General features: G+C 38.4%; 1 protein-coding gene across 2 annotated transcripts in view; it reads right to left on the reverse strand.

Moving 5' to 3' along the window:
- Nucleotides 1-27,062, reverse strand: part of LOC140194748 (adenylate cyclase type 1-like) — a 283,950-nt gene that overhangs the window by 49,571 nt on the left and 207,317 nt on the right. For both annotated transcript variants that reach the window (XM_072252008.1, XM_072252009.1), the window contains exons 10-15: nucleotides 22,824-22,921; nucleotides 21,760-21,844; nucleotides 20,206-20,295; nucleotides 16,363-16,619; nucleotides 15,091-15,217; nucleotides 5,275-5,391 (exon numbers count right to left, since the gene is read on the reverse strand). In XM_072252008.1, coding sequence (XP_072108109.1) covers nucleotides 5,275-5,391; nucleotides 15,091-15,217; nucleotides 16,363-16,619; nucleotides 20,206-20,295; nucleotides 21,760-21,844; nucleotides 22,824-22,921 — 774 coding nt within the window. The remainder of the gene's footprint in view (nucleotides 1-5,274; nucleotides 5,392-15,090; nucleotides 15,218-16,362; nucleotides 16,620-20,205; nucleotides 20,296-21,759; nucleotides 21,845-22,823; nucleotides 22,922-27,062) is intronic.

A 27,062-nucleotide genomic window follows, 5' to 3' on the forward strand; every position in this document is an offset into this window, starting at 1 on the left:
TGGAGGTACTCTTATCTTCAAAGGAGAATATATTCCAGAACGTCATCAGACCCCTAGGCAGAATGCTCAAAAGGTCAATGTCTTTAGAGGCTCAGTTTTTCATCAGCAGTCGAGGTAGAAATGTGTGACCCAATGAGGGAACACATGATGATCATGCTCTCGTGCCTGGGCAGCCCTCCTCTTGAGGTCTCAGTCATCTGGAATATCAGACTCTTTAGTGCAGGATCATTCCAAGGGATCCCAGCAGATCTCTGCTGCATCTCTCAGTTGTTTTCCACCAATGTATCAAGGAATCACGTGGGAAGATTCCTCACAAAGGGATGAATATACCTTTTCAAAGTTTAAGGTAAATTTTATCATCAAAGTACACATATGTTGCCATATACAATCCTGAGATTCATTTTCTTGTGGGCATACTCAGCAAATCTATTGAATAATAACCATACCAGAATCAACGAAATGCCACCCAAATAGGGCATTCAACCAGAGTGCAGAAGACAACAAATTGTGCAAATCCAATGATAATAAATATGCAATAAATATCGAGAACATGAAATGAATAGATTTTGAAAAAGAGTCCATTGCTTGTGAGAACATTTCAATGATGGGGCAAGTGAAGGTGAGTGAAGGCATTCCTGAACCTGGTAGTGTGAGTCCTGAGTCTCTTGTAGCTTCTTCCTGAAGGCGGCAGTGAGAAGAGTGTATGTCTTGGATGGAAGGGGTCCCTGATAATGGATGCTTCTTTCCTGTGACAACACTCCATGTAGATGTGCTCATTTATTGGGAGGGCTTTACCCATGATGGACTGAGCCACCTCCACTATTTTTTGTAGGATTTTCCATTCAAGGGCATTGGTGTTTCCATACCAGGCCGTTACGCAGCCAGTAAATATACTCTGCACTCCACATCTATAGATACTTGTCAAAGTTTTAGACAGCATGCTAAATCTCTGCAAATTGCTAAGCAAGTAGAGGCACTGCTGTGCTTTTTTCATAATTGCACTTGCATGCTAGGCCCAGGACAGGTTCTTCAAAATAATAATACCCAGGAATTTTAAGTTGCTAACTCTCTCTGCCTCTGATTTCTGATGAGTATTGGCACATGGACCTCTGGATTCCTTCTCCTGAAGTCTATAATCATCTCTTGATGCTGATGGTTATTGCTGATAGTCTTGCTGACATTGAGTACGAGGTTGTCGTTACGACACCACTCAGCCATGTCTTGCTGACATTGAGTACAAGGTTGTCGTTACGACACCACTCAGCCATGTCTTGCTGACATTGAGTACGAGGTTGTCGTTATGACACCACTCAGCCATATTTTTAATCTCCTTCCTGTATGTTGATTCATTATCACCTTTGATTCAGCCTACAACAGTGGTGTCATCAGCAAACTTGAATATGGCATCGGAGCCGTGCTTAGCCACACAGTCATAAGTGTAAAGCGAGTAGAGCAGGGTACTAAGCCTACAGAATTGTGGTGCACTTGTGCTAATTGAGATTTTGGAGGAGGTGTTGCTGCCAATCTGAATTGACTGGGCTCTGCAAGTGTGGAAATCCAGGATCCAATTGCACAAGGAGGTATTGAGGCCTAGGTCTTGGAGCTCATTAATTAGTTTTGAGGGGAAGTTGGTATTGAATGCTGAGCTGTAGTTGATAGAGAGCATCCTGATGTATACACCTTTGCTGTTGAGATGTTTTAGGGTTGAGTGAAGAGCCAATGAGATGGCATTTGCTGTTGTCCTGTTGCTCCATTAGACAAACTGGAGTGGATCTAGGCCATTTTTCAGGCACGAGTTGATACGTTTCATCACCAGCCTCTCAAAACACTTCATCACTGTGGATGTAGGTGTTACTGGGCAATAGTCATTGAGGAAGGTCACCACAGTCTTCTTGGGCACTGGTGTAATTGAAGCCTGCTTGAAGCAGATGACTACATCCGACAGCCAAAGCGGGAGGTTAAAGATCTCAGTGAACCACTAGCCAGTTGATCAGCACAGAGCCTTATTACAGATATCCTATCTGGGATGGATGCTTCTCGTGGGTTCACCCTCCTGAAAGCTACTCACACATCAGCTTTAGAGATTGATCATGGAATCATCAGGGGGATGTGGGCATTTGTAATGGTTCCTCCATATTTTGATAGTCAAAGCGAGCATAGAAGGAATTGAGCTCATCTGGAAGTGAAGCCCTGCTGTGTTACTTGATTTAGCTTTATAAGAAGTGAAAGTATTCAAGCCCTGCCATAACTGTCAAACATCCTTCATTGATTGAAGTTTGGTCCAGAATTGCTAATTTGCCCATGAAATGGCTTTAGTGCAGCAAACAGCCAGATCCTCCTAGTTTCTTCTGTAAGTAGCCCAGCACACCAACCAGCCTCATCCCCCACAGCGTGGACATCTCTCCTTGTTTTTATGGGGTTAAGTAGCATTCATAATTCAGTCTGGATACATAATAAAACTCTCTCCCTTTCAGTTGGGCCCCATTAGCATTGCTGTTATACATATTGGCTGGAGAAGGGCCACTTGAGGGCCAATAATCTTGTGGGATTGGTGCACAGCAAAATGTGTGCGGGTACACAAAATGTATTCATATACCTTGCAGGACAGTGAAACAGTGGCTCCCCTATTTTTGTCACACAAATCTGGATGAAAAACACTGTATTTAAAAACTGCCATTTTGCCCAATTTCTCATGGATACACTATGGTTCTTAGTACTATATGCAGCAACTATTTAGTACACAAAGTCATTTGTTTTCATTTCACAGTAGCAGATGAGATCACCAGAGTAAGTTCCATATTTATGTTTAGTCCAGCCCCAAAAGTACCCTCCACCAAAATTTCTCAAACCTTAACTACAGGTTGGCCCAGAACCCAACATCCTGAAAGCCTTATCATTCTGAGATCCTAACTTTCTGATGCCCAAGCTGCTAATGGTCTACCCAGTGGCCTTGACTTCAGACCATCTGAAGTCTAGATGTCTTGATGGTCTCAATTTCTTTAATGGCCACAACTCCCATTCCCCTCCCTTCTGTGGCTCAGTGAGGATCCTGATCTCACCCACACTCCTTTTTCCTCCCCTACATATTGCTGATTTGTTTAGGCCATTAATTACTCTTCCTCAGACCTACCTTCCATCCTTCAATGTCCAATGACAGTCACAATGACCTAATGACGAAGTTGACTGAAAGCACCATCCAGACTCCAATGAACTACTGCATATCTTCACCCTGTCTCTAATGCACAACCTCCTGGACTCAGACTCAAAGTACATAGCATATTTATTTTGGAAGTACATAAATGTAAGCACATATTATGTTGAGATTCATTTTCTTGCTGGCATTCACAATAGAATAAAAAAAACAATAGAATCAATGGAAAACAGCACACAAAGATTGACAAATAACCAATGTGCAACAGAAGACAAATTGTGCAAATACAAAAAAAAATTAAATAATACTGAGAATATGAGTTGCAGAGTCATTGAAAGTGAGTCTATAGGTTGTAGAATCAGTTCAGAGTGGAGGTGAGTGAGGTTAACCACGCTGGTTCAGGTGCCTGATTGTTGAAAGGTAATAAGTGTTCTTGAACTTGGTGGTGTTATACCTAAGGCTCTTGTGCCTCCTTCCTGACGGCAAAGCAAGAGGAGACCATGGCCTGGATGGTGGGGGACTTTGATAATGGATGCTGCTTTCTTTTGGCAGTACTCCTTGTAGATGCACACAATGGTGGGGAGGGCTTTCCCTGTGTTGGACTAGGCTGTATTCACCACTTTTTGTAGGCTTTTACATTCTTGGGCATTGGTGTTTTCATACCAGCCCATCATTCCTGGATGTTTAATTTTACTTTATGGCCTTAACATAAAAAGTGAAGTCTTATACTTATTCGGAAGTGCCCGAGACAATGAATGCAACTGAAGTTCACAGGGCAAGGTCCTGCTTTGTAAAGGTCAGCAATGCACTGCATCATTACCAAGTTGCCTTCTGCCTATCCTAGCCCAATACCCAAAACAAAACTGGGTTAATAAAATGGCAAGCCACCCAGATCTGTTATAGAAAAATCCTGCCTGAGTCTTCCCCCTTCCTTACCAGTCCTGAACAAGGGTCTCAGCCCAAAATATTAACTGTTTATTCCTTTCCATAGATGCTTCCTGACCTGCTGAGTTCCTCCGGCATTTGGTGAGATTTGCTTCTGCTGGGTTAATTTCACTGATGTTTTTGATGATGTAGCAGAAAGTGTTGATGAAGATAATGTGGTTACAGAGAACACGACTTTTCAAAAATAATCTGATAATTAGAATGTACAATCAGTGTGAGAAAAACTGAAACCTCCAAAATAAAAGTGTTAGAGGAGGCATAGATGCAAATTTGGTCAAGGGATAGAAAACAGAGAACATTTGGAATATAGCAGCAAACCAGAGGTGGTAAGGGTAGAGAGCCTGGTAAGACAAGTAGACCCATGGAAGGTGCATCTCAATCTAAAAGTGAGGTTGTATACTTTGATGGAAAAGTGTGGCTTGTATTTATATGGCACCTTTCACAACCCCAAAATATCCCAAAGAATCTTGCAACAAATGTAAGTAAAACAGAACATGCCAGAAATATTCACCAGCTCTGATATATATGGAGGGAGGTAGAACTCTCTCTCGTTCTCTTTTCCACATATGCTGCTCAAATTGCTGAATATTTCCAGCATTTCCATTTAGTTTTGGATTTTCATCATCTGCAGTATTTTGCTATTGACATTGCTTTGAAGTCAAGTTCATTATCGAAGTATGTATCTGTTACCATATACTACCTTGTGATTCATTCTGAGTGCTGAAATAGAGGAAATAGAATAGCATTTCAAAAAGCTCTCCCAGCAAGTCATAACACCCAGGTAATCTGTTGGTAATGATGTTGTTTAAGGGCTGAATATTGGCAAGGCTGCCTCTTTATCCTTGAAATTGTCACAGGGGAACTTTCCTCTCTGCAATATTTGCTCCAAATTTACGACAGGGTCTCAGATGATACCTTTCTGTATTGCCAATTTATCATGCTTTCTAGTTGCACAGATGTTTGGGTCTTTTTACTTAAAATAATGTTCAAAATAAGGAACAGCTGCAGCATTCTCAAATACAACAATATTGTGATTCAGGTAAAGAGAACACTACGTGCTCGCAGGTAACATTCTATCACAGTATTGTTCAGTGAAAAGAAATATTGCCTGCATTTTAAGGAACGATCATATTACTGAAGTGCCACATGAATTTACTCCGTAATAAAATTTTTCTCACCATATTCCGAGGATTGGACAACAGAAAATGTTGTGCGACATGTGCTGGCAGTAAATTAAAGAGAATCCGTTTGTTATCAAGCTTTACTCTTTCCATATCATCTCTCTCTTCTTCTGCCTGAAAGAGAAAATGCAGTAAAAAAGCTGACAGCTCCATTAACTTTTAACAATGAGGTGAACAGTGAGACAAATATTGTGTAAAAGAAAGGAAGCCTTGTCTTTATTAGCTGACTTGTTTAATATGCTGCAAAAGATGTAGAATTTATCTGCATTACATGAGCTCAGGGCTTCATCTGGGTTCCAAAGCTCCTCTCATCTAACTTTGGCAGAAACACCTTTTATACATATAAACTTGGCACTGATACCTGGATTACAGAGGCAGAGTAGCGGTGGGTGGGTGGGGATGGGCAGGGTTGGGGAACTACAAAAAAATTCTGATGCATTTGTAACTGAGTGGGGCTTTTTAACCTCTTCTTCGACTGGGTTTAATCAAAAAATTGGTGTACCAAGTATTTTCATAATTCTTGTTTTCTGTATACAACTGTGAATGAAAACTTCTCAAATATCTGTCAAAAATGCACAGTAGCACAGCAGCTAGCATAACGCTACTACAGCGACGATGACTCAAGTTCAATTCCGTCACTGCCTGTAAGGAGTTTGTACGTTCCCGCCGAGATCGTGTTGTCTTCCTCCCAGTGCTCTGGTTTCCTCCCACGTACCAAAGACATGTGGGTTGATTGGCCACATGGGTGTAATTGGGTGGCACAGACTCACCGGGCTCGAAGGGCCTGTTCTCGTGCTGTATTCATCAATCAATAAATCAATAAACAAATAACAAATGAATAAAGAGTTACAAACAAACTGAATTTAGAATTTTATGGTTACTATTGGGGAGATCACGAATCATAATTTTGCCAAACAATGTTTAAAAGGAACAGTGACAACTTGGTAATATACCGTCATAATGATTCATACACCATAGATAAGAATGATTTGGTTCACGATATGAGCAAATGACTTTTAAAGGAGATATTCATTTAGACTAGTCCCATTCTCCTTTCCATGAACTTGTTAAAACACTTATCCAGTATGCTTCTGTAAGTTGTTGTCCAACTGGACTGAGGTTCAGTTGGTAATTATGCAGAGAACTAGCTGTAGTATCTTGGTCACTGGTTCCTATCTTCCAAGTCTTCTCATCTGCACATTTGATATCCTCCTCTTTCACTGCACACAACACTAATTTTGGTAAGAGCACAGGCATACTGTGTTGAGGGAGTGGATATTGTCGTGTCCAGCCCCACAACTTGGCTAAAAAAAACTAGTGTAAGCAAGTGGATTGCTTTGCATTTGGTTGCTATATCTTGATGGTTTACACAAGTTTTTATCATAAGGGTGTTCTTAAGTGAATGTTTTTAAATAATTATTTAAATGATTAAACCCACTTGAATAGGTTTTGATCGTTAGTGCATTTCAAAGCAGGTCAGGAAGCCATTGACATCAATGAATTGTCAAAAGGTAATTGGCTCAGTCTGGGGCAGGTTGTCAGGGACAGCTGCCTGTGGATTGACCAGAGTTCATGAACTGTTCCAACTTGCTTCAGGGACATTTGCTCAGGCAGGGCCAATTATCAATAAACAGAGAAGCTAAGTATTATGCTTGTCTTAAATTTCATTTATACACATGTTCATATAAGGTGTCATGACAGAAGCTGGAAGTTAGGAAGTTAAAGGATCCTGTGCATCCAATAAGAGCACCCAAGATGGCCATTGTAGGTGATCTTTCAATGCTCAGACTGGGCACGTGTGGGCATCAGCCTGATCAGACTGAGGTTTCTGGCACCAACATTGGCACAGATCAGGGAGCTATCAAGAAGGCATTATGTCTGTGATGCCCTGAGGAATCCAAATGTAAGTGCTTCTGACTCTAACCAATATGGGTGAAAATAAGTCCTAATGCAGGATTTCTACCTGAAATATTGACAATTCACCTCATGCCACGAATGCTGTTTGACTCATTGAGTTATTCCAATCATCCAGCATCTGTGGTCTCTTGTATTTCCATTGGTTATTTTTATGTGTAAATAAGATTTAGAAAATCATGATATCTTGTTTCCCTACAGCTGGAATAAACTGGAGGATATATGAAGCCCATGACCACTGTAGCAGTGGCCAGAGGTTCTATTCAACTGACTACCAAGGGCCTGAAAGTGGCTTTGAAGTGGAGTGTGTGGTGGTTGGATACTGCATGGAGCCTGCAGTGACTCAATGGCAAGGACAAGGTCCTCAGTTTTCAACATTATGCACTGGTCATTGCAAAACATCTACTCTTCTATAGGTTAGGTCACACTTCCTATGTTGAACCTCCTACTGACCTTCAATTCTTCAAGGTGGTTCTTGTCAGTGGTCAGCAGCATGTTAATCCTGATATTTAAGCAAAGCCCTGTGGACATTTGCATCTCTGGTGATATAGTCATAATGAAGGAAGTTTCATGAGAATCTTTACCTTTGAAATTCAGGATGGTTGGTTTCACATTACTGCAGCTTTAAACTGCAGAATAGAATACTGAAAGTCAAACATTTCTGTTCAGTCCACCGTCTTCTCTTTTATCTCCCAGCACTTTGCCTAACCAGTGTTATTTCTACATCTGCCAGCATATACACTTACTATCTTTTCTGAAAATTATTCCCGTAAGGTTCTCTTTAATCCTTACTAACACCACCAAAAGGTTTTCCAGATGAGCTTTCTTGCTGAGGGTTACATTTAAGATTACAATCATTTCTCTATCATCTCTGCTGCAGTTTGATAAACCTTGGATCTGTAAGTTTATCTGCAGATCCGATATAAATCAGCCAAAGAATTGCATTATTGAGTAGCCATATCCTGTCTTTTCATAAAACATCAAATATATGCGGGTGTCTGTATCAATTGGTTTTTCCTCCACTGAACCAAATGACAGCACTAAGCTCACTAACAGGAAACGAAATACGGCATTCATGTGGTACATAACTGAACAAATCTAACAGTCCTGATTCATTAGTGACTCCTGAATTTAAAGTAGCAACATTTTTTAGTATTTACAAATTAGATAATTCTAAGTATTGATCACTCATGCAGGCAATGGATAGACATGGTTGTCTGATACAGCTCAACTAGCAATGCAGCAGAATTTTAGGAAAACAATCATGGAATTAAGTCCTTGTTAAAAATGTCTCAATTCAGACATGCTATTGTTTTAGTGGCACTTCTATTTTGTAACTTACTGCTACAGAACAAAGTTAAGTTAACTTGAAGCTAATGTGATTCAACGCTTTTTACAATTAACACAGGGGTAATCTTCATCAGTTTATTATTGGATTATATTCAAACACAGGAATGCAAGGCCAGCAAACACATGCATGTCATATCTGAGTTTCTACAAACAGACTATTATCAATACATGGGTACCAAAACAAGATGTTCTTAAATAGCTTAGAGTTTTCTTTAGGATCTTTCCAAATTACAAGCCAAAACAGTGATGAAAATGTATTTTTTTCAAGGGCTGTGCAGGCATCGCCTTCTGCTGTCTCTGAAATTGTGAATTTTATTATCCAAGCAGATTATGAGTCCTTCACAAAAAGGTCAAGTCCATTTTTATTTAACCAAGCTGTTGCTCACGTGGTGTGTGTGTGTGTGTGTGTGTGTGTGTGGAGAGGGAGAGAGAGAGACCTGTTCCTCTCAACTTTGAGTTAAATGGTTGCTGGCTCATCCCATTTCTGAAATAGCTCTCAAGAGTTGCCACACTTCCAGCCCACAACTCACTAACCCTAACTGTATCTCTTTGGACGTGGTTGAAAACCGAAGCACCTCACTGAAAGCCACGCGGTCGCAAGGAGAATGAACAAACTCCTTAACGGCAGTGGTGGGGATTGAACCCTGGCTGATGATTACTGCTGCTGTAACAGCATTCCACTAACTGTTACACTACCGTGCCACCCCAACTCATGCACTCTTTGCCCTAATCAGTGAAGGCACCCTAGCTAAGTATATCATCACTTTTAGGCAACTATGTATTTGTACCCTTAGCTCTCTCTATTCTACAACGTTCTCCAGGTTATTACCATTTACTTGTTAAGTCTTTCCCTTAACTTTCCAAAATGCAGCATGTCACACTTGTTCCGATGCACATTCTCATCCAGACTATTTTACAGAGGGCAAACAAAAGGGAAGCACCGTATCATTGCAGTTAGCATAACACTATTACAGGGACAACAACCTGGACTCAATGCTGCTGATGTCCTTAAGGCGTTTTGTGTGTTTTCCCCTGGACCATGTGGGTCTCCTCAGGGTGTTCCAGTTTCACCCTACATTCCAAAGACAATCCAGGTTGCTAGGTTAAGCGGTCACTTGGGTGTAATTGGCCAGTACATGCACATTGGGTCATCGTGCTGTATCTCTAAGTAAAATTACAAAATAAAAAGTGGACCCAGTACCAATCCCATGGCACACTACTAGTCACAGGCTTCCATTCGGGAAAAAATGGCCCTCCTCAATCATCCTTGGACGCTTTCCACCACACCAATTTTGTATCCAAATAGCTAGCTCACCCTGGATCCCACATGACCTGTGTGCAGGTATCTAGGTAGGAAAACACCAGTCTAGTATTGAGGGAACTCCACAGCACCCAGAGTGAGCTGTAGGTCCAAAAGCATTTTGCAGTACTGATATTGTAGAGCATCACTGAGCAAACTTTGCTGTACTGACGGAGTGATATTAATTGGGGAATGCTACCATACCTTTGTCCAGTTGAGTGAATCTGTCACGACCTACCCTTACTGCAATTGCACCTTTGCAATTCTAAGAATATAATCTTGCTCCCTTTCCATCCACCCATGCAGTTCATAGTAACACTGTTGAGAAAAGATTGCTGGGTCCCACATATGACGACAACACTCAATCCTGTCTGACTACCACCACTCTCAGCTTCCTGCTCTGTATGTGATTCACCACAGCACCCATCGTTCAATCCACAGAAATGCCCTTCCAATAAATATTGGGAACCTCAGACCCAAGTTATTGGCCCTGCTTAAAGTTCCATTTGCTGAACACTGTTTGATTTCTCTCACTGGTAACTTTCTATTGAGTTTGAGCCCAAGATTAACTGTTCCATCACTATGAGCGGTCCTATAAAATGTAGTGAATATGGTCCATTCCATCAGGGGTAAAGCCTTTCTCACCATTGAGCACATCTACACAGAATGCTGTTGCAGGAAAGCAGCATCCATCATCAAGGACCCTCACCACCCAGGCTATGCTCTCTTCTCATTGCCACCATCACAGACAAGGTACAGGAGGTTCAGGATCCACACCGCCAGGTTCAGGAACAGTTATTACACCTCAACTATCAGGCTCTTGAACCACGGGTATAACTTCACTCGCCCCATTACTTAACTGTTCCCTCAATGTATGGACTCACATTCAAGGACTCCTCATCTCATGCTTACATTATTTATTGTTTATTTATTTATTTATTTATTCTCTCTTTTCCTCTTCCATATTTGCATAGTTTGTTGTTCCACTGGCCGTTTGTCCATCCTTTTGGGCGTGGTCTTTCATTGATTCTATTGCGATTCTTGGATTTACTGTGTGTGCCCACAAGAAAGTGAATCTCAGGGTTGTATATGGTGACATTATCTACTTTGATAAAAAATTTACTTTCCACTTTTGCACTTTGAAGAACATCTATTTCACCTTGGTTATGTTATCAATTCCCTCCTGCTCAAAGCTTTATTCGTGTCCTTGTTCCCTATAAATACAACCAATACAATGTTGCTTGGACTGCATGGATCAGTTGGGCCGACGAGACCATTTCAATGCTGTCTCTTTTCTATGTACAGACCTTTTCTGTGTAAAGGTGTGTTCGGCTGAAGTTCTGCAGTCTATACCTCAATTCACAACAACTTTGCTCCCCAAACCTCCCTTTGATTTCGATGTTTGTCTCCTGCCTTGACAAACTCTCAGTTTTGAAATAATCTACTGCGTGACTTGTGCTAACTTCGTAACTCCCAGCTCTTCGAGCATTTGTGGCTTTCACTGTTCTCAATTCCAACAACATGTGCACCTTCATTTTGGAATGGTATAGAGGATGTTTTGGTCCATTGTGTTTATGGCACTTTATAGTAGAGTTCTTCAAGCAATTCCATCTCCTATATGCAAGGAGATATGCTTTTATAGAAATTGTCGAATAATAAAATTTAGATATTTAGGAAAGTGTAATGGAATATTTAAGAAATATAAAACTCCCCTCTACCAAATGTACACAACCTACACCATTTATCCATTTACAGTATGTATCATTTTAGCAATCAGTTTTATTTTACTTGAGGATATTTACTATTTACAAATAACCCTCCACTTTGACTTCCCTCCTTTTCCCACAGTTGTAACCAACCACCATAGTATTACAGAAATTTGTATTCAATATTAATAAAACAAAGTGAAAATAGATATAAAGGAAAGCACGCTGGTACGAGATAATATGATAAGTAATATTTCACTAAAAACCAAATATATGTCATACATTTACTGAATATTCTATAAAATAGAACAATTTCAGTTTAAAGCATGTTTGCATTGATCTTCTTTTCTATTTTAGGTTGAGTCATTTTATTTCTCTCTCAGAATATGATCTAATGTTATTAAAGCCACAGGGAGTACAAAACATCTTTCTAAAAAAAAGATACAGTTTCATGCTCTTCTTTTTTAATCTTGACTTTACTTTTATTGGAAAATATACAATGTTTTTAAATTCTAAGGAACGATCTACATTGGCCAACCTATAAATATGGGCATTGGTGAGGGAAATTCATTCAAGTTAAACAATGGGCAGCACAATAAACTTCCAAAGGTCTAACAAATAAATTTGTGTCAACATTACACAATGTTTGTCATTTTATGCAATAGGATGTGGAGCTGTGAACTCTTTTATTGATATCACTGAGAATCTTGCACTGCAAGCTTATTACTTCCCTAGATTTTTGTTGCTCTTTAAACACTCTGTATTCTGTCGATGCAATTGATTTCTTTTTATTCTGTTCTTTGCGCTATCAGATGTAGCATCTTACTTAAATTAACTCCAGTGAGCACCAGTGTAATTTCCACCACTTCAGCATCCTTCCTTACTCTTTCTCATTGAAACTTTTAAATAGTAATCAACTAGGGGCATTTTCTATGCTTTTGAAACCAATTTAATTTAATTTGTCATTTTCGCAACAAGCAGATATTGAATATGGTGTCATTTGTGTAGCCTTAATTTGCAGTCGACTCCCGGCAATAATTTTAGGTAGATCTGAAACCATAGATTTACACGATTCCCTATTTCTAGGCAATGTAAATTTTCACATCAGCTATACACATTTCATATGCAAATAACTTACTTGGTTAATGTTGACAAGCCATTAATAACTATATTACAACTTTTGTTACTGAAACAGTTCAATCCTGAACATCCATAATTCTATTTACATTATAGCTGGACCAGTGGGACAGGATTTCCCATCACTTATCATCTGTCATTGTCAGACAGGGCCAGCTACTTCAAATGGTCACTGATGTTAGCACAAGGTTACTTTGTTGAGAGTTGATCGGGGCCAGAGGGTTTCTGAGGCTAGAAATACTGTATGTTAGGCAGGTCAGGAAAAATACAAGCAAAGAGGGAGAGCAGTGATAGTAACTGATAGGACATCACACAGCTTTTCAAAAATTTTATGGAGCCTATGGATCCTGTTTGCAAGAAGACGAAATGATAAAGGCTCCCAAACAAAAGAAAGAGACACAGCAAGAAGGTAGAAAAAAAACACAGAATGTTTACATCTGATAGCTAGACAAAGCAAGCATGAGAACAGGAATGAGAGAGACAGAGAGAAGCATAGAGGCAGACAGAAAGACAGCATGGTATGAGTTGGTTTGCAAGAGGAGCAAGAGTGGGAAATAAAAATAATAGTACAATAGCAGAAATCTCAGAGAACTACTTCATGTGTCATGTGCAGAGAGGTGGTGGTGCTATTAAGAGATCTGGAGTTACTCAAGGGTTAAAGGTGCTGATAGTGAAAAACCAGTGCTGGCAGAGACACCCACCCTAGTTTTCTTACCCATGATCATTAACCACATGACCACATTGAAGACGTAAAAGTAAGGGTGCGTCTGTCTAATGTGTCAGTTACTGGATGAGGAAATTTCTGGCAATCTCCATGGGTGGCATTTCACAATTCCCCAGAAATTGCTTGAAATGAACAAATTACACAAATGGGGGATTGTTTTTGCAGAGGATGATCCTGAGCAGATAACCCAGCTCTGGCTGCCACAGGATTCTTAGTGTATTGTTTTCAAATCTTCAAAAACTTAGTTTATTTCAAAAATTTGAAAGTTTTGAACCTCTATTCATATAAGTTATGAGAAATATTACAGCACCTGGGAAAAGTGTTTGGTGCAATCCGTCGCTTCTTGATGGAAATTTAGGGAGTGTTGTTGCACAATTTGCCTCGCAAAAGAACTAGTGACCCTTTACTTCATTCTTCTTCATTCTGGACAGTTTCTTCTGCTACACAAAGTAGGGAGGCTATTGTGATTTCAAAATTGCGTGGCTAAGGAAAAAGTGTATTTGAAATGTACAAGGCACCTTATGAAGAGTATTATTCAATCACTGGAAACTATTTTTTCCTGTGTTGTAAGCTCTGTGTATTTTTTTACACCTTCATGGGAGGGAGGGAACGAACAAATGGCTATTTTCATGCTTGATATTCAGAGCTCCTTAATAACTGTAGAAGCAAAGATATCGCTATGATCAAAGGGAACTTCAAACCATCCTACACAAGTGAAGCAGTGACTAATTAGAGGAAAATAAAATGCTACTAAATACTGTTATCTCCAATAATCAAGGTCAAATTTTCTTCAGTCTCCAGGTCCCGAAATAACAATTCCATCAATCTCAGTCATTAGAAATAAAAGATACATCTCATTTTCATTACATTTTATACTAATGCATTATCACAGGTATAGAGAGGTAGCTAAACAAAACAATATTAAAATTACTTAATACAACAAAGTGCTTGAAATGTTTCTATTCTGTAAAACGTACTTCTAATTAATCATCATATTAATTCAGCAAACAGCTATTTTCTTTTTCAACTTATCAAATATTAATGAACATCATGTTTATATGACACTCTGCATTCCACTGAAAATTTTGAACCCTGTGGATATTTTATGGTGCTTTCAGAGCACTTTTTCAAATGGGAAGACTTGAAAAGTATTATTAAAAATTCCAAATGTGAATTTAAATTCCAGATCTTACATCTGCTTTATTTTCTAATCATCTCAACACAAAACTGGTTGTGTTTTTGTAATTTATCAATTTCATATATGCCCCAAATCAAAATTATGGTAATAAATGTGTGCGTATGTATTATTGCATCATTATGTTCTTAATCCCATTCACTTACCTCCATAACAGAACACTTCAACTTTGACTGCAACTCCTGAATGATTATCTGAAAATGATAAAACACGTGTGTGTGTGTGTGTGTGTGTGTGTGTGTGTGTGTGTGTGTGAAAGAAAGAAAATAATATGAAGTAAAATAAACTAATTACCATTAATTTGGTTAACCACAAATCAAAATTAAATAACCTACCCTAAAAATAATTGATTAGAGTTGTTTATTTGAATCTGCTGTAGATCTTGCCTTCTATCAACTTCAGATTTCCAGCATTTTTCTCTTTATGATTCAGAAGAACATCTCACTCTCACTCTATGCTTTGAACCCAAAGCCAGGTCCCATCTTACCTGCACTGCCCAGAGGTAGTCTAATCGCAACTTTAGGTCTAATTGTCTAGAGTGAAGTCCAAGAGCACAAGCGAAAAGCAGGATTGCCAAAATAGATTCATATCCTCGTATGTAAAATGAACTGCCTCTGCAGAAATCATAGAACAAGGAACAACTTGACATTTCAGTAGTAGTTCTTCAGGTGAAAAATATATTAATGCAATTTTAATATATGTATGAAATTTTAAATAGAATCAATGAATTTAGAAAAGAATTAAGTTTCCTTGATTAAAATAAATCAGAAGACACTGTCATATAGCTGAACGATTGATGAAAAATAAACTCTTACTTCTGTTTTACAGATTTACTACACATTACAGTCAATGATGTTATGCTTTTATTCGCTCTTTTTAAATATGTAGCTAATTGGCTTACATTGAACAATTGAGAATTTTATTTAGGTAGTAAAGAAAATAGTTTTGAGTGAATGGGATATGTACATTTCTTTGATGGTACTTCTAAGGATCACTAGTTAAATGATAAAAAATTATGTCCTTTTAACGACTATCCATAAAGAATTCTAACTGCCACTGTTGCAAAGTTTGGGCTAGAAATTTCATGTGTAATGTAACACTTCCATGTTCCATCTGACTGAATTAATCGAAAACCCAGCCATTAAATAGAACTGGATACATCATCTCCTCGCAACACACTTCTGGACATTCAATGGCATTATTGCATGTCTTCACACACTGAAGCCTTTGAGTGAGAATAATCAGCGTGGGGAGAATGACTGACATCACTCTTGCTGTCGTCTACAGCAAAAAATAAAGTGAATGAATGAATGAACGAGCAAGGTTTCAGATCTAAAAGCTTACCTCCAGATGGTTCACTTAAAAGACAAGTTCAGCAGTGAAGGTGCTTTCAAGAGGGGCAGATCTTCATTAATATTGTGTCTTATTTTCTTCCTGGCATATGGGGCCACAGTTGGGTAGGCCTAACCATCATGATTCTTATCCCAGTGGCAAAGATGCACACATCCATACACAGCCAAATTTCCCTAACAGTGGTCTCTGTAAGGGAGTTTCTCTTTAAGAATGTCCCTGAAGAAAATCACCTCGGTAAGATCATGCTTCATTAGTACAAGCCCTGGATGGCTGAAAAGAAGCTTCAAATAAGTGGGTCCAGGGCTCCAAGCAGCATCATATCTAATCCCATGTTGAGGTATTTCTAGACAACTTAGTTGAGTGTTAAATATAATATGCATTTAAGTTAAGATATATAATTACTTACCCCATTGCTCTTCTGTATCCACTAATCTCAAAAACTACTATGTATAAAATAGTGACGATGAACAGGAGGATCATTTTTGGTAATGAAGATACACGAAGGAATATTGCAAGACTTAGTGTTCCGACAACACATGCAAGGAAAGCATAATGCGCTGCATCACAGGGCAATTCATTCATTGTTTTATTGAATCCATCAGGAGCAACAATAACAATAGAGGTGCTGGAGTTGGTAGTCCATACCCAAGGCATGCAGCCAACCTGTATAAAACATAATAAGGTATCAAAAGCAAAGCAAACAGCATTGGTATTTCTTCCTGAAACCTCCAGAGACAAATTAAAATGCAATTCTGTAGTATTACTGGGTTTCCTCTAATTAAGTGCAACACAACTTTGAGAGACAGCAGAGACTGCAGATGCTGGATCAACACACACAAAATAGAAACCTTCAATAAGACTGGAACAGAAGGACATAGAAGCCAGAATAAAAGGGTGGGGGAGGGAGAGCAGTAGGAACTGTCAGACCTAACCATTTTCCCTTTACTGCTCCCTTTGTGCCTTCTTTTCTAATCCTCATGAAAGGTGTCAGCCTAGAACTTTGACTGTTAATTTTCTTCCATAGATACTTCCTCCAGCATTTTGTGTGTGTTGATCCATAATTTTAATGCTTTAAACAACACATACGGTATGTTCTAATGGTGAGATTGCACTTTAGCTGTTAATTTTCCATAAATGATAAATTTAGTAGTTAAAAAGTCTTCCTGGTAATAAAATCAAAGAGAAGTTGAATATCCCAGATTAACCTATCAGACCATCAAGGTAATTCATAAAGTCAAGTTCTCCTTGCCAAGATCTTCATTAGTATATTAAGGAGTTTCATGATTGACATGCGTGTGTCTTAATCCATTGGTGAGGACCACAGAAGAACAAATGCTTCAAGACAAGCTTCAATTTAAATAGGATGAATTTGATGAATTCAGCAGTTGATGAGTGATCTCTTCTGCTATATTCTGCCCAATGTAAAGATGAAACATATGATAACTACAGGACTGACCATCAACCTGAACTCACATGATCCTTCACTGACTATTTGAAGACAAGCATCAGTTTTTGTGCAAGGAGCTGTAGTAATTTTATTTGCACACGAACACTAATGCAGCTGTTCACCCACCCCTTTTCCTAGTCATGAAAGGAATACTGATCATTTTGTATCTCTTTGAATTCATCTCTTCTTCAAATATTGGCATATAATTGAGTGATCTCTGAATGAATGGCCATCACCAGCAATTTAAGCAATTTATCCTAAGTACACTAGTATTAAATTAATAATAACCTGCCCCTAATGTTACTCTTCCTCCCATGGAAAATTTGACATTTCAAGATAAAGAATTTCATGAATTAAATTTCACAGGCAAATAAGCAACAAACAAATTCAGGCTTGGGATGTGCAAACATGGTGAAAGAGAACAGTTCTCAGACGTGGAAATCAGTGATATATTAGTGCTGCTGTCCTGAGTAATGATGAAGCATACCAAGTCTTAGTTGGTGAATGTCATTCCATTCTATTCGGTGGTTGAACTACATCAACCAATTGGAAGAAAAGTCCTTGTATATTTCATAAATGAAATAATCCTATAATTCTTAAAAAAGTCACTAAAGCTGATAGACAAGTCATGCACAGAAGTGTACCCTATAATACAGTGTGAAATGGAGTTGGCAACTACTGTTTTCACAAAGACAGCTGGTTTGTACTGGTTGAAATTCTTAAGAAATTTTGATGGTGATTTTCATCTACAAGGCTTTGATTTACAAGTATGTTCAAAGATTAAGTCTTATGTGTGGCACCTTGTCAAATGCCTTCTGAAAATCTAAGTACACAACATCAACCAATTCTCCTTTCTTCAAAAAATTCCCACAGATTTGTCAAGCAAGATTTTCCCTTGAGGAAGCTATGCTGACTATGGCCTATTTTATCAGGTGCCTCCAAGTACCCCAAAATCATATCCTTAACAATTGACTCCAACATCTTTCCAACCACTGAGGTCAGACTAACTGGCTTATAGTTTTATTTCTTTTGCATCTCTCCCTTCTTGAAGAGTGTAGTGACATTGCAATTTCCCAGTCTTCCAGAACTATTCCAGATTCTGGAAAAAAAACACTACAAGTGCCTCCACAATCTCTTCAACCACTTCCTTCAGAATCTTGGGGTGTAAACCATCTTGTCCAGGTGACTTTTCTACCTTAGGTCTTTCTGTATCTCTAGAACCCTTTCCCTAGTTCTGGTGGCTTCACACCCTTCATGACCCTGACACCTAGAACTTCCACCATACTGCTGGTGTCTTCCACAGTGAAGACTAATGAAAAATACTTATTCAGTTTGTCTGCCATTTCCTTGCCCCTCATTACTACCTTTACAGCATAATGTTCCAGCAGTCTGATATCCCTCTCGCCTTTCTTTTACACTTTATGTATCTGAAGGAACTTCTAGTATCCTCTTTAATATTATTGGTTAGCTTACTTTCGTATTCCATCTTTACCTTCTCAATGACTTATTTAGTTGCATTTTGTTGTTTTTTTAAAAGCTTCCTAATCCTCTAACTTCCCACTAATTTTTGCTTTACTATATGCCCTCTCTTTGGCTCTGACTTCTCTTATGAGCCACGGTTGTGTCATCTTGCCTTTAGAATACTGCTTCTTCTTTGGGATGTATATATCCTGTGCCTTCCGAATTGCTTCCAGAAATTCCAGCCATTGTTGCTCTGCCATCATCCCTGCTAGCATTCTTTTTCAGTCAATTCTGGCCAACTCCTCTCTCATGCCTCTGTAATTCCTTTTACTCCACTGGAATACTGATACATCTGACTTTAGCTTCTCCTTCTCAAAATTCAGGGTGAATTCAATCAGATCATGATCAATTGCTCCTAAGGGTTCTTTTACATTAAGCTCTCCGATCAATTCTACTTCATTGCAGAACAACCAATCCAGAAAAACTGTCCCCTAGTGGGCTCAATTATGAGTTGTTCTAAAAACCTATCTTGTAGGCATTCTAGAAATTCTCTCTTTGGAATACAGCCCCAACATGATTTTCCCAAACTACCTGCATATTGAAATCTCCCATGACTATTGTAATATTGCCCTTTTGGCATGCATTTTCTATCTCTCATTGTTTTTTTTTATAGACCACATCCTTACTACTGTTTGGAGGTCTGTATACAACTCCCATCAGGGTCTTTTACTCTTGCAGTTCCTTAGCTCTATCGACAATGATTCAACATTTTCCGATCCTATGTCACCTCTTTCTAATGATTCTTTCTCATCTTCCAGTGGAAAGATCCTAGTCTGTATTAAAATAATATGCAGAAAGCGCAGGCAGAGAAACATGGAGGGCTCTAGAAAGTGTGTCTGGTTGATTCAAGATTATCTGCAGCCTATGTAAACAGACACAATGGTACATTTTGAGTAAAGAGTTGAACCATGGACTTTCCTGGTCTTTATAAAATATTGAGCAACCAGACTCGTCTGGATTCCTATGGACTTCTATCTATTGGCAGATAATAACAATATGAGCAATAACAAATGAATGGCAATTCAAGTCAGAATAGTAACATAGCTGTCAAATTCAATGAATCTACCTCTCCGCCTTTTATAGGGTAAATTTCAAAACTGAAAATTACTCATGCGGATCCTAAACCCAAGCTGACCAACACAAAATTAAACATTGAAAGCTAAAGTTACTCAGATTTTAGGATTTGTATTCATTGCCAAAGGCTATACTATATTGATGTAATTTCTACTGAATTTATGTATTTGGTATAGTTAAAAGGTTAAATAAATGACATTTGCTTACCACACATCCCTGGGCCACAGCATAAGTTAACACAGCTATGAAGATGCAGATAATAGTTCGAATTTGTATTGTCAGGCATCCTGGAAAACACTGAAGAGATAATGAATTAGATTTCTGTAAACTATACTTTGCATACTTTACCTCTCTAATACTTTTAGTTAACATTTGGTAACGCATACCTTATGATTTGGTTGATATCAATGTAAACATTTCAGTAGCCATTTAAATAGTTATTCTGTGCTTCTTAACTGCACAATACATTGGTGGGGAACAGCACATAACATGATGTAATCCTGTTTGTCAAATATCACAGAATCACTCCTGAAGGTAATACAAGCTATTTATTTCAATCCAGAGATCAGCTTTTACAGATTAAGAAAGCCTCACTGTAATTGATCTCAGAGATCAAAATTTTCCAAACAGAAATTAACCACTACTGTATCTTGGGATGTTACAGATGTGAACGAACAGACTGGTTAGCTAACTGCTGTTACCATGACTGATTAATATATTGCATATTACCTGATGTAATACTTCTAAATTGAAAACAAAATAAACAATATCCCTTGGCTCTTATAACTGATAGACAGTAGACACATTGTTATTTACTTGAAGGAATTTCATACACAGGCCATTAAATGGGTTGCACTCTCAGGAAAACCCATAGCAGAGCCAAATGCTAGTTTCTGAGAAATACACTCAGTCAAATAATTTTATTATGTTTTGGATGATGACCAATTTAGAATAACAATCAGTTTTAATGTCTATACCTTTCACAGAACCTTCTATACCTTTCACTTTATGTACATAACCAGGATTCTTTTAATTTACCTGAACCCTTCAGCTTTCATATGCATTCTCAATTCTAACAACTAGGTTATTGTAACTGTATATTGTGACAGAAAATTTTATTAGGAATGAATTAATTCTCATCAACTGTCTAATTTTGGAGGCATAATCATCCTTAAACTGATCTGGGCAAAACGTAGGAAAAGCACCTGCACAAGGAGAAAGGTCCAGGAGATACGAACAAACTTTGCATGCAGGCATTTTGGAAATGGAATTGCTAAGGCTATTTTGAAGTAATTTTGAAGCACTCTCTGTAATTGTGTTGTGGGTGAGCAGGCACTTACAATAAAATTCCACTTCCAATTAGATTGGAAATATGCAATTGGACCACAAGCTTGATTAACCTATTTAATGCAAGCAAATGAATGATAGGTGTGCCAAGGAATGTTCCCTTCGCAACAACAATGATTTTTACTTCAGTTAGTACATTAAGCTTATCAAAAGTTTTAAACTTGAAAACCAAGTTCTACTTCAGCAAAATTAATGACCTGTAAGTTTATCTGATATTATTAACATAGAATCTTGGAGAAACTAAAAGACCTGGTTGTTCAACTGCAAATATCTTAAGGTTCTTTCAGGCCAGAGATGGTCTCTGGCAAATGCTGCAGGCTAAGGTCATGTAATAATCTTGTCTACTAAAACAAAATACTTTACTTGTACTCTGACCAACTCAAATCACAAAATGAAAAACAAAATTTATTTCACCTGCACTCGTGTGACATGGAGATACATGATACAAGCGACCAGGAAACAAATGCAAAACACCAGAAGGACAAGGACCACTGTGCTCCTGAAAAAGTAATAATACAAGAGGTATATAAGAACATAGAACATAGAACAGTACAGCACAGTACAGGCTCTTCTGCCCACAATGTTGTGCCGACCCTTAAACCCTGCCTCCCATATAACTTCCCCACCTTAAATTCCTCCATATACCTGTCTAGTAGTCTCTTAAATTTCACTAGTGTATCTGCCTCCACCACTGACACAGTGATAGGAAACATAAACAGAATTAGGCCTGGACCCTGCTGCACAATTCAATAAGTTTGTTACAACTGATCCACTCCTGGCCCATCACTGTCCTACTTTCTCCCCCTGGACTCTCTTATAGTTCAAATATATGTCAAACTCTGCCTTCAATATATATTCAATTTCACCCTATCCACTGCTCTCTGGGGAAGAGAGCTACAAAGATTCATGTCCATCTGAGGCAAGAAACTTATTTCTTTTTTGTCTGAGGTGAGTGACTTTCATGCTAAAACCAGGCCCCAAAATTCCAGATACCTCCACCAGGAAAAAGCATTCTTCCCAATCACTTTATTAACCCTGTTTGTTGCATCCTGAAAAGAACTCTAGCAAATTTTTTTGACAATTTCTTTTTCATAAAAACACACTGACTCGGCATTATTGTCTCATGATTTAAGTATCCTGCTATTACCTCCTTAATATTGGATTCCAGCTATTTTTCCCCAAATGACAGATAAGAGACTAAGTATTCTACAATTTTCTACTTTCTGTCTCCTCCTTTCCTGAAGTGAAGTGGTGCATTTATGGGTTTCCAATCTCTGGGACCTCTCCAGAATCTAATCAAATTTTATAGATAACTACCAATGCATCCATTCTACGGAGTTCATGAGGCAGGTCATAAGTTCCAGGGGATCTTACCATGTCTAATACTTTCTCTGTGCCTACATAAGCAGTATATGCTAACTTACATACAATCATGTTCATTTTAGATCAGAGGGATAAAAAGTATAAACAATACTTACTGTGGTATTATGAGAAGATACAGAAGGCCAAATAAGGCAGCAAGTATCAACGAGAGGATGACTGCACTCGTAAAATATTCATCATGAAGCTGATGATACTGTGGGTGGAAGAGCTAAAGTGAATCTTTTCTGCGAACATGATATAAATCACGATGCAATGCCTTAGGATCAAAATTTATTGAACACTGATTTAGAAATTGGCTGCATTTTAGCAAAAATTATTTTAAAACAAGACACCAGTGTAGGACTTCTTTTGACAGGGTTAAAAGTAATGTCAACATTTTGGCCTTGATGTCGTGTTTATTTATTATAACCATAACATATGCCAGGGTTTTGTTCATCAGCCTTAGCTCAGTGTTTAACATAATCATCCCTCAGAGGCTGGTGGGTAAACTGTCCTCATTGGAACTCAACACTCCTCTCTGTAATTGGACCTTGGACTTCTTGACAGAAAGACCCCAGTCAGTCCGAGTTGGCAGCAATGTCTCAAGCTCCATCAGGCTGAGCACTGGTGCCCCCTGGGTAGTGTGCTCAGCCCACTGCTCTTCATACTGTTGACTCACGACTGCACTGCCTGATCCAGCTCAACCACTTCATCATGTTCACTGATCGGTGGTTGGTTTCATCAGCAACAATGATGACTTGGCATACAGAGAGGAGGTAGAGAGGCTCGTCAAATGTTGTGATAACAACAAATTGAGTCTCAATGTGGACAAGACAAAGGAGAGGATTGTGGACTTCAGGAAGGCACAAGTCAACCACTCTCCATTGCACTTCAATGGCTCTGGCATGGAAAGAGTGAAGAACACAAAGTTCCTTTGTGTGCACATAATGGACGATCTAACCTGGACCCACAACACCTCTTCAATAGGTACAGCAGTGCCTACACTTTCAGAGCAGATTGAGGCATGCAAGGCTCCCCACCCCCATTCTAATAACTTTTTACAGGAGCACCATCGGAAGTGTCCTGTCTGCCTGCATCAGTGTGAGGTATGGGAGCTGCGAACAGTAAAAACTGCTGAGGGAATCACCAGAGTTTCCCTTCGCTCTATTTGTGACATTTACTGGGAGCATTGTAGACAAAGGGCCCAAAGGATTGTTGAGGATCCCTACCACCCATCCCATAACTCTTTGACCTACTACCAACAGGGAGGAGGTACAGGAGCATTAGGAAGAAGACACAGGAGCATCATGGATGAGGTACAGGAGCAGCAGGCCTGGGAATGCCTATCTGAATAACAGCTTCTTCCCTCCAGCTGTAGATTAATACTCTGCCACCACTGAGTTCTCGTCACTAGGACAGCGACTCTGTTACTGTTTATTGTACTGTTTACATGTGCTGTACACCACATGCATTTTAAATTATATTTTATTTACGACAACATTTTGCTTTATATGCTGTGTATGATATATATTTTGTGGATGCACTGTGGTCTAGATGAGTTGTGTTTTATTTGGTTGTATATATGTAGTCAGAGGAACTTGATCTATGATAAATGGATGTTATCATGTATTGCCCTCATACTTGCCCTCAGTTTTCCTGTAAACATTAAAGTGATTTGCAATAATTAGAGAGCTAAGCTAAGACAGTATGGTGTCCTCTGTAAGTGACCTGAGACCTAAGTGACACAGCAAACATTAACATATCACATATTCATACATTAAGACCTCTCCGAGACATGATGCAAAGTCGCGGCAAGACAGTGCTTAAGTAAGAACGTTAAATTCAGAGCAAAGCTATGGAAATAAAGCAAGAAAGGGGGAAAAAAGATGACATTAGGGAGAGTTAAAAAAATTGAACTAAAGATATGAAACAATACCTGTATATATATTTTAAACTTTAAAAAATTCTAATAATTATTGTACTATTGCCGGGTAAAAGTTATGGACAAGCGAGGCTCACACTTTGTATAACACCACATTTTTTGCTCTCTTTATTGGGCACCTAATGAGTAAATGTTGCAACTTCATGCTGTTACATGTATGTGAATGCTGTTTACCTGAACGAATAACCCATGTGGTGTAGTGGAGCGATTTGGAAACATGGACAGCAGCTGTTGATTTCTGTGTTTAATTGTGTATGTGCAGTCAGAACTTGCAGTTTGATTTACTGCTTAATAATGTTGAGTGCCGGTAGTTTCAACATTATTGCAATTATATGGAGAACAATGAATTATGCATCTGCAGTCCAACGAAATGCCATGCCAGGCAGCACAGTCTGAAGTTAACTAGACCTGTTAATGTAATCTTAAATCTATTAAATACCAGATTTCTTTCAATTATACAGAAAAGAGTACAGTACAAAATTCAAACTCAATATGAAATTCAATGCTTTTAGTAGATGGTTATTGCACTTAAACAGTAGGAAGATAGACACTAATCTCACATAATTGTCAACAGCTATCAGTAATCAAATAGCAAACAGCTTCAGCCATGTTATGATAATATATGACACATATCAGTAAGCACTTCAACAAAAAAGAAATAACACCATTGCACAACAATAATAGATTTAACTGGTACAGGGTCATGCAACGTGGAGAGGTAAATCACTGGGATAAATTGCCTGCACTTCAACAAGCTGCTTTATTAGTCATTAAGGGAAACATTGTTTATCAAACTGCAGTATTTGAGAAGAAAATTAATTCTATCAATGAGCCAGTTATTGTCTAAATAATGGGAAATCTCTCAGATGAAGTGCAATAGGGATTTCAATAGCACATACAGTGTCTCTTCAATGCCTCTTCTTTCTGACTGAAAGCACTGGATAACAAAGATTTTGCTTCCTGAATGCTGTTGAGTGTGTCTATGGATTTTGGGCTGCTAATCATGATAATCACCATGAAATTTCGATATATCACACCAATTTTTTTGGAATCACCTATAATGGTTATTTCAATTAATAATTCAGTCAGAATAATTGATGCCAAGATTAAGGAAGGTGTTTTTGTTGGTCCACAAATCAAGCAGGTTATCAATGACAGGCAATTCGAAGAAACTTCTAGTGGGACTGGAGAAAAGTGCATGCAAGACATTCAAGGATGTTGTTGAAAATTTTCTGGGCTATAACAAGGCACTAAACTACATGCAGCTGGTTGACAACATACTTCAAGCATACAAAACCACGAAGTGCAACATGTCACTGAAGACTCATCTTTCTATCAATTACTAAAAATCTATGTCCTCTGGTTTTTGATTGCACTGCAAGGAGAAATGAGGTCATCCATCTTTACATTAAGCACCTCAAATCTTATAACAGCTCTGCCTCCTTTGTTCCTAAAAAAGAATCAACTCTGAATTATCCAATCTTTTCAGCTGTAAATCTACTCTGCACCATACCCAGTGGAATGCAATTTCTCTGATAATATGCCAAATACAGGGTATGCACAATTGAAGCTGTGGATTGACTGACATATTCACTGCCTCGGTGAATGTCACAATGAATGATCCCGGCTTCCTTTTAAGGATCTGTGGACCTGCATTCCAAGGTAACTCTGTTGCTTTGAATTATTTATTTTTATGTCTTTATTTCCATGTTGCACCTCCCAGATCGATTGCTGCACATTTCTTGTAATTTTTTTCAGTTTGATGGAATATTCTTATAAATGACCAATACCTTCATAGGAGTATTACTTTTAATCCTCAATTAAGGAAACATGCTGAATTTCTGAAGGGTCTCGGCCCAAAACATCAACTGTACTCTTTTCCATAGATGCTGTCTGGCCTGCTGAATTCCTCCAGCATTTTGTGTGTGTTAATTAGTTTAGTTATGTTATGCTTTTTATGTTAGTTTAGTTGTATATTTTTTTCAGATCTCAAAGTCCATTTAACATGCAATGAGGCATTTTTTGATGTACTGTCACAATTCAAAGTTCAAAGTAAATTTATTAACAAATACACATATATTACCATATACAACTCTGAGATCCATTTTCTTGTGGACATACTCAATAAGTCTATAATAGAATAATAACCATAACAGAATTAATGCAAAACCACACGAACCTGAGTATTCAACCAGTCTGTAAAAGACAACAAACTGTGAAAATACAAAAAGAAAGAAATAATAAAAAATAAATTAAAAAAAAATAAGCAATAAATAATCAAGAACATGAGATGAATGTCCTTGAAAGCAAGTCCATAGGTTGTGAGAATATTCCAATGATGTGGCAAGTGAAATTGAGTGAAGTGATCTCCTTTGGTACAAAAGCCTCTTTACTGAGGTGTAATAACTGTTTC

Source organism: Mobula birostris, chromosome 3 (genome assembly GCF_030028105.1).
Source record: "Mobula birostris isolate sMobBir1 chromosome 3, sMobBir1.hap1, whole genome shotgun sequence".
NCBI lineage: Eukaryota > Metazoa > Chordata > Chondrichthyes > Myliobatiformes > Myliobatidae > Mobula > Mobula birostris.